This window comes from Serinus canaria, chromosome 13 (genome assembly GCF_022539315.1).
Source record: "Serinus canaria isolate serCan28SL12 chromosome 13, serCan2020, whole genome shotgun sequence".
NCBI classification, from domain to species: domain Eukaryota; kingdom Metazoa; phylum Chordata; class Aves; order Passeriformes; family Fringillidae; genus Serinus; species Serinus canaria.
Genome location: NC_066327.1, coordinates 603,432 through 620,296, shown reverse-complemented (window position 1 = coordinate 620,296; position 16,865 = coordinate 603,432). Strand labels below are relative to the sequence as shown.

The following is a 16,865-nucleotide window of genomic DNA, read 5'->3' as shown; positions in this document are numbered from 1 at the left end:
GCAGCAGGGCTTTTATCAGTGTTCACCATGGCCACAGTGAGGGCACCAGCCACAGCTGGGCTCTCAGGGACACTGCCAAGCAACCCAGACAGGGGACAGATTCATACAGGAGCACCATGTTTGCAATGGTGTGCAAGCTTTTCCTACAAGTTAGGGAAAGGCCATGCTACTCCAGCAGCAGTGGCAAGAGAATACTGGAGGAGAAACTGAAAAGGATCAAAACACTGAAAAGTCTGAGGAGCAGTGAAGGACTAAGCAAGAAGGTTGTGGCAAGATGTAGAACTAAGAAGGAGTTGGAAAGGACTATTTAGAACCATGAAGCCAGAGGGAGCAAGTAGAAGCATCTCTCCTAATTCAATACCCTAAAAATGAAGCCAAGATCCCCCAATCTCCCTGTCCTGTGCTCTCTGGAGATCACAAGGACTGGCTGAGTGCCCTGCCCTCAGTGGTCCAATTACACATTATTGCCCTTAGCTAGAGTCATTGAGTTAAACTCTATTTTCCATGTAGAAAATTGGAAGGAAAGGCTTGAAGGTATGGGAAAAATATTTAAGAAACAGGGAAGAATGTCCTAAACACCAGAGGTGGCCTTATTATTAAACTGGAAGCTTTACTCATTAGCTGTAGCTGTGCACTGTTGGTGTCCTCACACACATTTACACCCAGGGAACAGCTTTAACCACTTACAGCAGTGCCCAGATAACATTCACTACCTCAAAATAGCATGATAAGGGCTGCTAGGAGCCTTTTATCAAGGACATTCCTGGGAAAATAGCATAATTACAAGCTTTGGGACAAATGTAAGGAGTAGTGGGGAAAGTTTCATGAACAGGCATGGATAAAGGTAGCTGCAGTGGTGAAATGCCAAATACCTCAACAGCTACGTACATCTTTAATTCTTCCCGCAATTATTACTCATTAAGAAAAACCAAAACCAATGTAAAACCTAAGGCTTAATTTGAAAACAGACAAGAGAAACTGTTTTCTCTTAAATAAAGTAAATCAACAGAATTGGATGGGGCTCAGCAGGCTTTCAGGCCCCAGCAACTGGTTGAGTAAGACTCCAGCACCCTTCTAACAAAATTACCTTCAACTGCCTTCAAAGACTGTTTCTAGTCCCAGCGTAATCACTTGAGGTGAATCAGGCACATCAACTCGAGTGGCCCAGCTCTGTTGCCTCTGTTTGCCATTTGCAGTGTAAGCAGGGTGGTGGCCATGCCCTTGTCCTGGACAAGGCTCTGGGCAGCAGCACACAGCGCTGGCATGGCCAGTTCAGTGAGGGTGGGCAGTCAGAGGTGCCCTGCTGAGCATCCATCCCAAGGTCTTCACTTTTCCCATTCTTACTTTTGACCCTCGGCCACCTTTTCCCCCCTTGTTTTATTCATTGTCCTTTCTTGCTCGTTTTCTCCCAGAATCCTTTCCCCACAGAGGCTCTTATGGCTTGGTCAGGGAGAGGTGACAGAAGTGGTGGAAGGAGGGAAGTTTTTGAAGAAAGGAGAAGAGCAAAAGTCATCTTCATACAACTGGAGGCAGGCCATACATGCGGCCCCCACAGCAGACATCTTAATTAACATTTGATATATTTGATTGATTTACGTGATCCCAATTAGCTACTGCTTAAAATTCATTTACGTGAGACAATCCAAAGGTCAGTCACTGAAGAGCTGATCCAGCATAACACAGAATTGTTCCCAAAAGTGTCCATGCAGGTAAAGCAGTGAGCAGCCAGGAGGGTATTCCCTGAGCTCCCTGCAACTGGGAAGACAAGTCAGGCCCCTTGGGGCACACCTGCAAATCCAGCATCACTTTTCCTGCACCCCATCACACACACTCAGCTCTCTGTGTTCACATTGAGAACCAGGCTCAAAGCAATCCTTAATAAATACCAGATCACAAAACCTCCAAACCTCACTCAACACAATCAATTGCACTTGCTGTTCCTTGCCAGAACTGACTGCCCACTAGTCAAGGGCAGGAATAAAGGCGCTCTGCTCCATCCAACACTGAGTTCCAAACCACCCCATTCTTTTGTAGCTTTTTCTGACATTTCTAAGTAGGATCCAGTCTTTAACGCCCTTTTGGGAAAATAGTGAGGAGAATAAGGATCTAGGTAGGTGCTGGTTCCACAGAGAAGGAAGGAAAATTTGAGAGTTTGGCTGCTTGTCAGTAATGGCACATGCGAAAGTGGACATGGCTTGGGGTATCCGGGTAGGAGCATGAACTTAGCCCCTGAGGGACCGTCTGGGTGGCAAGGAGCCCAGAACCGCCACCCATCCTGGCCCTGTTTTCCATTACCTCAGCCCACACACACTCCCACCCTCCTGCCAGCCATGCTTGAGCTGCTTCTCTCCAAAGGCTGCAACAATTGCTGAGCACAGGCAAAGAGCCTCGCACTCATCAAAGCCCCTGGACTTCAAAAAGCCACTCTGGCAGGTTTGCGGGATCACAGGAGCAAAGAGAACCCCAGGACATATCTAAGGCGGCCACAAACATTTCTCTTGAAAACGCCTAGGAATAAGACACAGACTGAGAGCTCCTAACAGGACGGTGTCCTTCTGTTATCACCTCTTCTGAAGTGAGATGCCAAGAGACACCGGAGACTTGGAGACAAAAGATCTGTATGGAGCAGCTCTACCTGCAGCCAACACAGCATGGTCGCACACCCCCACTCAGCTGGGTAGCCTCCCCTTTGTCCCACGCAGGGGGACACCAGCTACCTGTTTACTGTAGGGAGTGAAACACTTGCAGAAAATGAAATATGAAAAAAACTTGTACAGACAGGATCAGTAACAGGAAAGGCAGCAGTAGGGGCAATTCATGTACAAAGGAAAGGTGAAGACACCAATACCTGCAGAGGCATTTCATCATCCTGTAAAGAAGTCAGGTTGTTTTCCCATCACTGTGTTAGGAAATAGCAATGCATTTGGCTACAGAGCTCCATGCTCTCAAATAAGCCAGCCTCAAGGACCAGGATTACACATACCGGCTTAGACCCCTCAACAAAGCCATCAAAACACTACAGCTTTGTTGCCATCATTACCATGGCAAGAACATGTTCCAACTGCAGAAAGTCAAAAGCTGTACTTCAAAAACCTACATCTGGTATTTGTCTTTTCTCTTTAACAGGTATTTTCACATCTGAGCTTATTTTAAAATTAAACTTTGAGGCTCTGTTCAAAGTGAAAGAACTGGCAGCTGCACGTGAACGTCCAAGAGGATACAGCTGCATCCAGTCATCAGATAGCCAGTCCCAAAAGGAGCGAGGGTTTGGAGATGTGACCAGCACAACAGCAGAGGTAGGAAAAAGGCCCCACGGCCAGAAGTGGGCCAGTGACCACCCCTCACTACTCCATAAACTGGCAGAGAACAGTGCAGGACCTAACCAGGGCCAAGTGAAGTTATTGTTATGCCACAAGGGTGCCTTTAAAGATGCCTCATAAGGTTCAACAGCAGCCTGACTACGACTTGACCTGCGTTATACCTCAGCACCAGCACAGCAATGATTTCCTTCAGAGCTGCCCATACAGACTCTGCCTTCCCCCTGCAATGCTTGTGCAGAGCATGGCTGCAGCCCAGACCTGCTTTGGTCAGTCACCTACAGACAGACAACACTCTGGCTTTTCTTAAAAACTTCAGTAATCAGAGTATTTTACTGGCTAGGTATTTCTTGCTGAAATTACTGTACAATTTTCACTTCTTTCAGCCAAAATTGAGGGCAATTTAGCTTTAATAAGCCTGTCTGTGCCATTAGCTCTGTTTCACCAGGGAAATCTGCTCTCACTCGTGAATGACATCATCTATTGACATAACCCCACCAAAACAGGCATTTCAAACTGTTCTACTCTGCCATTTCATATGCTGCAATTATACTCAAGCTTAAACGAACCTTTGACACAAGACTTGCACCGTTTTGCTTGTCTACCATGCACTTCCCTTGGCTTCTTTCCCCAAAAGAACTATTTGCTTCTGGAGACTTGCACTGTTTTCCATTGCACCCAGCATCAACGATAGGAACGAAGGGTTTTTTAATAGCAAACATGAAAAATTTTAGTGGCAATTTTACAAACCAAATTGTATATCCTAACTAAACAACTTGTAAAGAATGCTAAGTAGAACAGACCCCAGGGTCAATCAGCACAAGCCAGTGCGTGTTCACATGTCCTGCAAAGCCACCTGCTGCAGGACCCAAGTGTCCCCAGTATTTGAAAGGGGAAAAACTCAACCTGCTTTACTCAGGGGGTTTCCTGCTGTGAGAACACAAGTAAATTGTGTTAATTCTCAAACACAGCAAGTATTAAAGCAGTTTGATAGTTACCATACAAGTGTTTGAATGTTTTCTGAGTATTCTTCCAGTCTCCGTGACTGCTGATACTGGACACAAGATGGAATGGTCATGCACTGGAAGTGACAGCAGTCAGGAGCCTTGAGGAGTCTCATCCTCAATGCATAGACATCAATTCTTTCCTTCACCTGAAAGCCCTTACATTGATGGTTTTACTTTATGTAACAAGAATGGCCCAAAATTTAAACATTGGCTCTGAGCACCATGTGTAGGCCAGAGGAACAGAGAGGACTTCCTGCTCATCTAAGCTTTTGGATTTGTTGGAGATCAGTCTCAGCATTCCCAGGAATTTATCCAGAGGCTCTGAACTCACTCAGTGAGCTCTCTAGGCACACCCTACAGCATTCAAGCTAATTGTTCTCTTCACAAAATCCTCACAGGATTCATTATGCGAAGCAGCTTTAGACTCTGCAGCTCCTCAGAGGAACAGCACAGCCAGAAAATCCCAGATCAAAAGTATTGCATTTTACAAGTGGAGTTCCAGGCCCTATAAACCAAGTAGTTAGGGAGACATCATAAACCCAAGTGCAATGAAGCAGGTCAGAAACTGAGATGCAGAATGGGCTGTTTTAGGCAATTATATAATTAGTGGTCACTTTCAGACAAGAATAAAGCCCCACTTGCCACTTTAGTCTTCTTCCCCATCATCTGCTCTGTAGCACCAAAGCTCATGGAACTGGAGTTGTTTTTGAAGCTGACAACACACAATAGTTTATGTGTACTTGCTAAAGAGAAGCAGCTAAAATACTTAAAGGTAGTTCCTCTGAGAACTTTAAAGCCAAATTATCTCTGGGTTCAGTATGCAGATTCCCCTCATCCATAAAAAAAAGAAACAATAGTACTTTATCAAAATACTAAATTTTATTTTTTTCACACACATTTAGTCTCCCCACCGTTTCCATTTGTCTGACCACCACCATGCCTTATCAAAACATTCCAAACATACTTTAAAATGAAGCTGAGGGTGGAGTCCTGTCTTTAAAAACTAAACAGGCATTTTGGACAACACATTCTTGGCAAGGTAATCTGGATGACATTTATCAGACACAGGAGGGAAAGCTCTTTCAGTATTTGTAAAAAGAACAGCCAAATAATGGTTACAGAAATAAGACTGCAGATTTTAATGAACTGTTTAAACTGTTTTCTTTTCTTACAGAGTCTGTCTCCACTGCCAGAGAGCTTGAATGACCTGGAAGTGTACACAGAAAGTTAGAAATTGAAATCCATTTTTAAAAATTATTTTTAGTTTACTATCACCACTTATTTCATAAAATACTGACAATAAAAGTATTGAGACAAAAGTACATTCCTTTCAGAGAAAATCAAGTTGAAAGCATGACATTGGATCCTTTTTTTAAGATTATTACTCACACTTGGTCACAATAGTAAAAATTCAGTGAAGGTAAAAGGATGGGTGTGGATCAGTAAGGAATAAACTGGCTGAACTCTGCCTATCCTGGCTAATGCCACAGCAGGTTGAGTAGCTGAGGCTGACTGCTTTTTAACATTCTTTCAGGAACAGATCAATTTGTCCATCAGACAAGTTTCCACCAAACCACTGAGGGAAGCAGATCATAAGCAATTCTGTCACTGCAAAACTGACTTGATGGAATTTTGATAGGAAAATCTAAGACACATTTTCAGCTTAGTCTGTATTAAGCAATAACTAATTCAGAAACTTGCTTCCTGATAGCACCTTTTGGCTTGTGCTCTTCTAAGAGCTCTGTTGATTCTGGGAGAGAATGTGGCAAGAATGCCATAATCTCCATCACTAAACAGCTCTGCTGTCCCAGACACCCTCCCCCAACAAAGGGCTGAACACCAGACTGGCTGAGGTGGCCAAATTCAGCAGGAAAGGAAACCACAGCTTATTTCCTTAGCCAATATGGTGCCAAAAGGAAAATTCTGTGGGTTTAGTAAGCAAGAGATAATTTACCAACCATATAAAAGCTGGAAAAATGTAATAAAATATTAGCTTTTCCATCTTAGCCAACTAAAACCCTTAAAACGATTCCCATATATTTAACCTGAAGTATTGTTTGTGGTTTGCAACCCTTTCAAACAGTCCAAAGCTTGTAGAAATTAAGAAGTGGAAAAGAATCCCTAAGGTTATAAAAGTTTTTGGACTTTATCAAGCTCTGATGAATTCTGTTACCTTCTGGTCCTCCGTCCTGAAGCAGTTCTTAACATAGTTGGCAAATTTGGGCTCCAGCTTAGGAAGGGTAGTACCCTATTTGGAAAAAAAAACCCAAGCTTTAGGGTCTGTAGGTCATTTAATCCTTTTAACACATGATGCTGAAAACCCTCTGCAATACATGGAGTTTAAACTTGCCTGGCAACTTCCCACACTAGTCTGCTTTAAACTCTTTTAGGAAGTTTGTTTTTCTACCATGCCCAGGTATTTCTGACAGAAGTGGCTACGAACTGAATGGCTGTCCAAGATTCTTTGCTGAAGCTGAAGAGCACAACAGTGTTCACCACTTAAAATCATTGTGGTAAACAGTCCCATGCTACTCAGATAAATTACAATTAATTCTGTATTTATGGACTCTTAATGCAACATAAAACCTGAGACCACCCTTTACAGTTAGATTTTTAACTTCCGCTCTCTAAAGCAAATCATGGACTTGACCTCCCACCTATTCTTTAAAACTCACTAATGCACTACTCATTAATACATTACTTCTATTAATTTAAAGAACTGATTTAGAAACAATTCCTTGTGATCCCTGAAATTGTGTTTGCACATGCTCAAATGTACAAGGCAGATTCAGTTACTAAAACATACATACATACAAACTCCTAGCATCTCCAGGGAAAATAATACAGCATGCTATTTTAGGAGACATTTATTTCCTTTCACATGTCCCAAAAGAAATACTTTCCAATTTAACAGGTGAATCAGTTGAAATATCCCATGTCAATTAGGACAGCACACTTAGCTGCTCCCTGCCAGACAGTACTTCCCAGTAGAAACACTCTTCAGCACTAGACCATGTAATTTAAAGCTCTTTTTGCCAGTTATCTGCTCTGCATGCTTCCCTCTGCACATGTCTACTGCCGGCTCACATGTCTACTGTGAGCAGCTCAGCCACTTGGGCTCACACTGCAGAAGTACCACTTATCATGGCTCCTGAGTCACTCCTAACTACACAGCAGCATCCTGAGTTACTGTGACCCACCACCCATCGTGCCAGGCTCACAGTCCAGGGCTCTGCATTTCCATCCTCATCACAGCCTGTCATTGCTCTTTCTGCATCCACCCTGTATTTGAACACTTCTGGTCTTATTCTGCATTCCTGGAACAAAGCAGCCCCATTACACTAATGGATCTAAGCAGAAGATGATCCTAATTCTTTAGGTGACCTTTGTTTGCCACTGTATGGGTTAAGAAGTGTATTATCTTGAATTAAAAAATCCAATCAGCAAACCCACAATGCTTCCCAGCACTCACATCAGCACTTCTGAGCCAGCCAAGCACAGGCACAGCCAGGCCCTCACTCCCATCTGCTTTGAGCACAAGGATACTCAGAACACAGCCTTTGCTGGCACATGCACTTCAACCCTGGCTCAGGAGGTAAAGAATCACCTGCTACACCCAACCAGCCTGCAACTGGATTTCCTGTTTTATACTTAAATAGCAGCTAAGAACACTACTGACATGTGTGACCACCAAGTGCTGGTCAAACCTGGTAACAACCAAAGCAACTGACTGGCCTGACACCTTAAAAGGGTGAAGCATCCACTGAAGGGAGAGAGACTCAAGCCCGGATCCCTCCAGAAAGTGAATGCTTTCAGGTCTGCAGCAGTGCATCAACTCATACCACAAGCCCCTATCTCCCTCTTCTGGAAGTTACTGAGCCTTACAAACATCAGGATACTGCTTCAAGACCAAGGGATTCCAAACACTTGAAGAACTCACTCCACTTTATTTTAGTAACCCAAAGTGCATATGCACTATTCAAGTCATCTTTACAATAAGTATAGCCTAAGGGTTTTTTTTCAAATTTGAACAGAAACAGTTCCCCAAGAAATACCAAATTACTAATCAGCACTACTGGAGAAATACAAACCAAGTGGTTTTGTTTCTCATGAGTAGAGGCTTTTTCCCACAAATGTGTTTTTATTTCTCTGTCCTTCTTCAACATCAACACCCACTCATAATATCAGCAACATCATAACCATTTATTGAAACATCCAATTCTTCTCATCTATGGAAGTGTAAAATAAAGGCTGAGAAACTTCATTCCCAAGCACTCACCTTATCTACAGATGCTTGCATTTTTGCTTTTATCTCCTCTAATGACAGAGGGACTTTTGGTGTTTTTGGAGTTAGAATTTTATCCTTCTTGGAATCTGGAGTCTGAAAATTATTCATTGAATTAGTAAATTGCACAGAAAATAACAGAGAATATAAATTTTATAAAAGTAGCTATCACACTGATAGTCCTTACAGTTTTTAGACGGTCACAAAACCTAATTTTATGCTTCCCTCACATTCCTTAGAAGCATGAAAAATAACGATTTTAAAATCTGGAATTATTAGAGTTAGCATAGCTGGTGTCTCATGCTTCTGGGCAGGTGCCTCCACAGATCTTTAAATAAAAATGAAACCAAAAATAGCCAAAATTTTTAGTGATTCAGAGTTTACTCCACATCTGCAGCCAGAATAGGTCATGCTCTAAAAAGCACACCTGCAGTTCTTCTCAGATTCTGTCCTACCATGCATCCCATGCTCACGTCTGTACGAACCTTCCTGCATCATGTCTGAGCACATGCAGCAAGTAGAAGCTGCACAAGGATTTAGGACACCATCACACAGCATGAACAAGGGAACTGCCAGTCCTGCAGTGGGTCATTGTCATGAGAGCTCCTTTTCCTGCATTTCCACTGGAACACAGCCTCCAGTGTTCTCCAGTGGAAACACACCCGGCAGTTACCGTCTTGCACAAGGTGCTGAACAAATACAACAGCTTTAGTGTTTCAAACAAAAGAATTACCAGTATTCCCCAGGGACAGTATCTCATGTCAGATCCTGACTGATGTAGGTACATTACTGATCACTGAAGAGCTTCACAGAGAACATGAAGCAGTGAACAGTATCTTCAACATGCTTCATATCAAGATCTAAAAACCTAATTTGAATGTTAATATGTTGTTTGAAGTTACCATTATGCAAGAAACTAGCTTCCGCAGTAGAATAAATCTTTGTTTCACTCAGTTGTTTTCACTCACTTTCGATTTAGATGCTGGTGTGGATGGCTTAGAGTCTTTTCCATTCTGCTTTGCTTTCTGCATATTTTTTCCTGCAACCTCACGACCAGGCTGAAAAGCAAGCACACAAGTTCATTTGTCAAATGAACTGCAAGTAAACTCAAGATAGCATGTTACAGGAACTCAAAGGAAAACCTCTTGGTGCAGTACAGTAATGCACCCAAGAACAAGTTCTGTTACATCATTCAAGGCTTTTTTCTGTAAATCACTGTCTCATTTGGCATTTCATCCTCTCATTCGGCATTTCATCCAGAAATGCACCACCAGATGGCCCTCGAGGGCTGATTGAACAGCATCTCCCAGCACATCCCTGCCTGCAGTGAACCCTTCCATAGGGTCACATATTTACAGCCTTCAGCATTGTTGAAAGCTCCTTTCCACAGGATGCAGGACTAGAACTGCAAAGCACAATCCCCTCTGAGCAGGATTTCATTTGCAACAGCCATCCAGGCCCACACCAGTCTGACAGCTGCATCCCTATGCTGGTAAGACCCAGTCACCCCACTGCAGCCAAGAAAATAAAACATGGACTGGATGGGTGCACATTCACACTGAAGTGCTTTCACACCCTATTAGAGTTTCTTCACACAGGCTGAGCTAAACTTAGCGCATCCTGCATTCACGCGATCCAGAGAGCTGGGATAAAACTCATTGATTTAAGGGACTACCTGCCCGACTACTATCATATCACAGGATTAGCCACTTACTTTCTTTATTGGTGCTTTAATTTCTTCCTCATCATCCTCTAAGTCATCCTCATCACTACAATTAAAAAGGAAGTCACTCACCATAACTCAAGATCCACGTTAGGAATTGATCTTCCCCCTCCCTCCCTCCCTCCCTCCCTCCCAATAAAATGTTTTATTTGTGAAGGAAGCAAGCAATCTTTTCAAGTTTACTTTATACCTTTATACATGGCTAAGTGCTAGGACAAGCACTACCTTTGAAGCAGTTAAATGCACTCCCTCCCCTTCAATACCGAAGGGATATATCCTAGGGACTTCCACTAGTACTTTTAGAAGTTAATGAGTAACACAGGAAGCCCAGTATAACATATCTGAAGAACATTAATTTACATAATAGCATTGTAGAGATAAGTAAGACAAGGATGCCTTTTCCCTAGTCAAGATATGCAATACAACAAAGAGCTTTTTCACTTAGCATCAGTTATGTTACACAATTTATGTTCTGAAAGTTAGCCCTGTATTTTAAAACACATTTTAAAAACAGGAATACATACTCATCATCGTCATCCTCATCTTCATCATCATCTTCATCATCTTCTGCTAATTTTGGTTTTTTCTTTAAGAAAGAATGTTAAGTGTTGATACCATTTTGGTAATAAAAAGCAACTGGCATACAAAACAACTGTAGCACAAGTACAAGGCTACTTTCCATCTATTTAGCTAAACCCAGGAAGTTACAGCTGCAAAGTCTAAAGCTATTGACTAGTTCACTGCATAAGCTCTGAGCCTAGGAACCTTTCTTATTTTGTCAAGTCCAGTGCTTTAATTAGCATTTCAACTCTTGTGGTACACTGATGTTTATACCAGAACTTGCAGTTACTACAGCAGACAGAATTTTCACAAAAGTAGCCATTGTATCTACCCCTTCAGCAAAAATTTGGGACCTTCTGTACTTTATTACACTTCTGTAATTTAATACATCCCACTTATAACAGCAAGACATCTAACTGCTTCCTCCTAGAGACACCACTAATACCAAACTAGAAGAAAATGCTGTGAACAAGTGACTTTAAGTTCATATACCTGTGGTGTTTTAGCTCCTCCTCCACTTGCTGGTCTCTTTGTTGAAGCATTAACAATTTTCCCATCATCTTCCTCCTCATCTGATTCTGGTTCTTCTTCTAATGCTGATAAAGCAAACGCAAAGTGTAAAATCCTCACCTCATTTAACTATATAAAACAAGACCACTAGTAAGAAACAAAGAGCATCACCCACAACTGAGTAGGCTTGGTGTGGCTGAGGTGCTGAATTGATAGCAGGAAGCTTCCCACTGGCTGAATCAAGTACAAGTACAGGGAAATCCCGACCAGGTGAACTACCACCCCACACACTGGTCAGAACACTTTTCACACACAACCAACAACAGAGTCAAAAATAATGTTTTCTTCATTCCTAAGGAGACACATTTGAAAACAAGTAGAGAAAGATCAAAGACAATTTCTTAGGAGGAGAAGACTAGTCCTGGCTTAATTAGTTAAAACCAGAACTATTTCATGGGCAGTCTTCTCACACTCGGCTGATAAGCAGAAAGTCGACAGTGGGACACCAATGCCCACTTCTAAAGGGAGCAATTAGAACTTAAATTCTAAGAATGACAAAGGCCCTTTATCCTAACAAAAACCAAGTGGCAAGCAAAGACATGCAAGCAGTCCGCCCAACTTCTGCCCTACAGCCCCTTCATACTGAGGATGTGCCTCAAAAATTCAGAGGGTCAGTACCAGCAAAAGCACTGCCTGCAGCACCAGCTGCAAATCCTTAAGGTTTTGCAGGTGCTGCCAGGTGCCAGGACACAGCAGTGAGCAGCCATACGTACCTACGAGGTGCTGACCACTGACGTAAACAGGCCCTGAACCACATTTCAACCTCAACACCACTGGTGGTGTGATTTCAAAGCCACCCAATGAAACCTGCGAGACAAAGCATTGGTATTCAGTCAAATATTCCGGGCAAAGTGTTTTAAACAGACACTCCACCCCAGTGGAAACAAGCATCAACAGCTGGAGACTCCATGGCTAACAGTTACTTTTACGTTCCCTTTAAACAGAGTATTCTGCAAATATTAAAAGGTCAACTCAGTGTCAATAAGCCACACATAGGGGTTTACTACACTCATTGCTTATCCCAGGTAAAGCACACCAAGGCCAGTTTCTATTCCACTTGGCAGCAATGTCAATTTGAACATCATCCATCCCACCTGCCCCAGCACTGTGTAGCTGTACACTATCAGCAGCTGAGTCAAACTACATTCCAGATAGCAGAAATGACAATGTGCCCTTCAATCAGAGAGTACCAGTCATCTTCATAGTGGTGTTAGAGCTTGCATCTGCAGAAAAAATGAATTGCTCCCATCCCAGGTTTAAAAAAAGCAACACAACTTAAAGATGCATCTGCTTGCATATGCCTAGACTCGTCTGTCTATAGATGACATGAATAATTACTATAGTTTAAAAAATGTGGAATTTGAACAAGTCAGTTATCTCCACATGACTGAAGTACTCTACGAGGCACAGTAAGAGATTTACTACATCTAATAAAACAGACACTTCTCTGAACACACTGTTTAGTTTCACTAAAATTCAGTTGACCCAAGCCATTTTTAATTTTTTTCTCAGTAGAGACCAAATTTACAGTAGATTCTTTTAAGTTTCTGCACTTACTGTAGGCTGCACTGACATTTTCAGAGATGCCAGTACTACTTTAGTAGGGTTGCCTTCATAGTCCAGTGCTTCTGCTTCTACAATGTGCAATTCGTCTTTGGCTCCAGCTCCTAGAGTAACCTGTTAAGTCAAGAACAGGACACAGTCTGAGCATCCCAAACATTTTTAAATCCTCTAAACTCCATTCACTGTTCTGCATCAATTAATACTGAAATTTGCATTTCTGACTGCAAATGATTCCATCAGACTCCATACTAAGCTGACATCCTTTCTCTACAAGACTGAAACTTCCAAGGAGCACCTCCAGGCATGCTCTGATGACAGTGAAATCAGGTCACTTGCGGCTGGATCACTGCACCAAAAAGAGGCAGTGGCAAGTTCAGGCTGCTCTACAGCTGGTCCAAGGAGAGAAGTATAAACACATCTCCTCTACAGAACTACACCTATAGCTTTCCCTGTCCTGCCACATTTTATCTGCCAACTGCTTCACTTTACCACACTGTGCACCTTTTGCTTACTTGACATTCACTCAGGACTCTAACAGCAACTTAGTTTTATACTGTGATTCATGCACATGCCTTTTGCTGTAATTCACCATGGACTAGGAACTACTGTCCCAAGGCATGTCTAAACTGAAGTGCCTGGATCCCTTACTCTGAGCATGAGTCTGGCACTTTCTGAAGAGTCAAAGCTCATAGCTGCAAGGAGACAAGTGGATGACAGACAGCGGTCAGGCCTGAAATTCCAGTTCACTGAACCCTGGGCCTCTCAGGAGTACATGCAGAAGATGTGAAAACCACAAATCATTCTTACTACAACTCTTCCCAACAGCAGCACACACGGCTTTGTGCTTCCTTCCCTAAACTTTAAACAAAGAAAGCTCTTCAACCCCCATAGGAGATGTGGGTGTGAACACTTCAGGCAGAGGCACAGAAGTTGCCACTCTTTAAGAGATGAGCTTTGATGAGGCTGTAATGGTCCACGGTCCACACTTTAAATGTATCAGACTGAAGGCTGGAAAATAGGACATTGGATTCACTACTTCTGGCAAATTTTATTAGCAATTCAAAGAGATGAAATTACAGCTCTGATCTCACCTCTCAAATGTGTTGTCAACAACATTGAATTGCTCAGCTAGCGGGACAAAAATTTTAGAGCATGTCCTGTCATTTGCCCTAGTTCAGTAATATAGCACTTTTTATTTCTCATGTGTTTGGCAAGCATCCCTGCACGTGCTTTAATTTCTACATTGAAGGAATGCACATCAAATAGGTCATGAAGCAGTGACCATCCCTGTTCTTAGCTGCTGTTAGTAAGACATTTACAGAAACTCATGGCACCTTTACCTCCTGCATCTATCCTCCTCTTATCCTTTTTAACCCCTTTTTTCCCTATCGTGCTGTACCTCATACCCTGGTCCACCACCACGCTTGGGGGTGTAAGGACAGACGGACACTGTCTTTACTCATCTGGAAGCATAGACCAGCCCCCAGGTAATTGCTGCCTTCACACCTTTAAGTCCTTCCTCTACTTAGATTTTTTTTTTGTTTAAACTATGTCCCACACCTTCTAAGTCTTCAAGTCACTTAAAAATTTTCTAGTTTATACTTCAGTATCTTAATCCTATTTCTCCTGGGCATCATCCCTTTTAATTCTATGAGAAGAGGTTACTGACATAAGACTTCATTCCCCCCAAGCCTAACAACAAAGTAGTGGTGTGGATTTCTACTTCATCTCTCAGTATACAACATCAGAAGGATGCTACAGGTAATTTTGAAAATATAAACAGAAAAGGAACTTTGAGCAAAACTTAATAAAATTTAAGTATCACTAATTTTATCTGCTTAACATTCAGATACAAGAAATCTGCATGTGAACTTGCCTTAAACACTGCTATACTCTTCCATCAAAAGGAATTGTAATTAATAGCAAATTACTCATTGTCAAGTCCAGGCTGTAGTTTTCATAATATACAAGGATGAAAAACACATGATTCACATAGCTAACACAGGATTGTTTTAAATAACGGCATGAAATGTTGGGAGATACTTATTATGCAAGTGACCTCCAGGAAGCAATTCTCCTGTAGGAGTTAGTCCACAATTTAAAGACCCTCTTGCTTCCAGGTATCAAAGCATTTCCTTGCATTTATATAATCACAGCAATATACCGTAAAGATGCTACAACTCTTAAATTTATTGTCTGTTAGGACAGGGCACATTATTGTTTTGCTTTAAAAAAAAAACCCCATGATCAGTCCAGAACAAGTCTTCAAATATTGTGTCTGACTTGTGTGGCACCAGAAAGTTGCAAAAACCCATCCAAAAATTCCCTGGGAGTCTGCCAGATGAATTATCTGAATGAAAAATGGGGTTTCTCAGTTACATCCTTGGAGAGGGCAAACCAAGGACAATAAATCAAAATATAAACTTTCTGCTCTCTTATTTGGATTTACTCATTATCTGCTTCTGGGAAAGAAAAAGAACTCGAGTTATGTTTGGGAACACACTGAAATAGTTCTTAAAAATATCTGAAATTACAGAATATGCTCCACTACCAGTAAGAGATGATTATTTTTAACAGATTTATCTAACAATTATCACCTGAAATATAAAAGACACGTAAAAACCTCAACATCTCAGTAGACAACTACATTTAAAATGGAAAATGTAAAAGCTTAACACTACTTGCCGTTCTCAGAGACAACTGATGTTCATTTTCTTCATCATCTACTTTAAATTGAAACTCTTTATCCGCTTTAAGCTCGCAGCCTGTAAAAAAACCAATTTAATTGTAAGCCTACTGTTTTATATAAGACACAAGTATTAGCTAACCAGTTACTTGGCAGCTTGCTGCTCCCAGGCCTCGTACTTGTAGGGAACTAGCGGCACACTCAAAGCACGCACGGAGCGGAACACGTGGGGAGAGGAAAACCCTAGGCGAGCGCGCGGCCTGCTGCCGACCACGCAGCTCCCCGCGCGGCCCGTTTAAGACCAGCAGCTTCAAGATCATTCCCGCCCAGCATCCGCCGCGGTGCCCGGGGCGATGGCCTCTTCACAACCGCCCGCCGTGGGCGGCCGGGCCTGCCCCGGGGCTATGGTCAGCGAGGCGCGCGCGGCCGCGGCGCTCCACGTGCTCCGCCTCTAGCCGCGCTGCCATGTGCTCCGCGGGCGCTGCCGGGGCGCCGCGTCCTAAGGAACGGCGGGAGGCACAGGGAACGAAGCGCGGAACAAAGCGGGACCGGTCCCGCCACATGCGGGCAGCGCGCCACGCGCGGGCCGCGCGGGAACGGCCGCTGCGCGCCCCCGGCCCCGACAGAGCCCCCCCGCCCGTTCCCCGCGCGCAGAGGAGCGGCGCTCGGCCGGCACAGGCCGCGGCCCTGCACGGCACCCGCACGGCGCTCGGCCCCGGGGCCTGCGGGGGCGACGGGACCAGCAGGTCCCGGGAGAGCGTGTAGCGGCGAGCGTTACCGAAGAGGAAAGTCTGCGGGCGCAGGGGGCCCATGCTCTCCATGTCCATGGCGCTGTCCTCCATAGCGGGGCTGGGGCACGAATGAACGAGACGGCTACGCTGCAGGCGGACGCGCACTAAAGGAAGCCCCGTCCCCGCCCACTCGCTGATATAGCCTCGTGTTCTCGCGAGAGCCGCGCGCCTGGCCCTCGGTCTCCCGCACCGCCCCTGCGCACGCGCGCACGCTGACGGTGGTAGCGCGCGGCGCCGGGCGGGCCGCCAGGGGGCGTCGCGAGTCGGGGCCGTGTGAGAGGTCCGGTCCCCGCCCCGCCCCGAACGGGGCCGGAGCCGCCCCGGGGTTGTGGGAATCGCATCCTCCGCTCAGGTGCGCGTCC

The 16,865-nt window shown here is 43.9% G+C and overlaps 1 protein-coding gene across 1 annotated transcript; it reads right to left on the bottom strand.

Annotated features, from left to right (window-relative positions):
• Positions 1-5,181: 5,181 nt before the first annotated feature.
• NPM1 (nucleophosmin 1) lies at positions 5,182-16,649 on the bottom strand. Its single transcript, XM_030229278.2, has 11 exons — positions 16,491-16,649; positions 15,712-15,791; positions 13,021-13,140; positions 12,177-12,270; positions 11,386-11,489; positions 10,857-10,918; positions 10,324-10,378; positions 9,578-9,667; positions 8,604-8,705; positions 6,498-6,572; positions 5,182-5,531 (listed from the first exon to the last, which is right to left on the bottom strand). The coding sequence occupies exons 1-11, from the start codon at positions 16,552-16,554 to the stop codon at positions 5,493-5,495; spliced, it is 885 nt and encodes a 294-aa protein (XP_030085138.1). The 5' UTR covers positions 16,555-16,649; the 3' UTR covers positions 5,182-5,492.
• Between the last annotated feature and the right edge of the window lie 216 nt (positions 16,650-16,865).

What these genes read in the sequence shown, in the direction of transcription:
- NPM1 (XM_030229278.2), bottom strand. Translation starts at nt 16,554, where the DNA reads ATGGAGGACAGCGCCATGGACATGGAGAGCATGGGCCCCCTGCGCCCG. An exon ending in GATGAGGATGACGATGATGA is followed by an intron (nt 10,379 to 10,856) that starts GTATGTATTCCT and finishes TTTTAATTGTAG; the next exon opens with TGATGAGGATGACTTAGAGG. An exon ending in CACCAGCATCTAAATCGAAA is followed by an intron (nt 8,706 to 9,577) that starts GTGAGTGAAAAC and finishes AATAATTTTCAG; the next exon opens with ACTCCAGATTCCAAGAAGGA.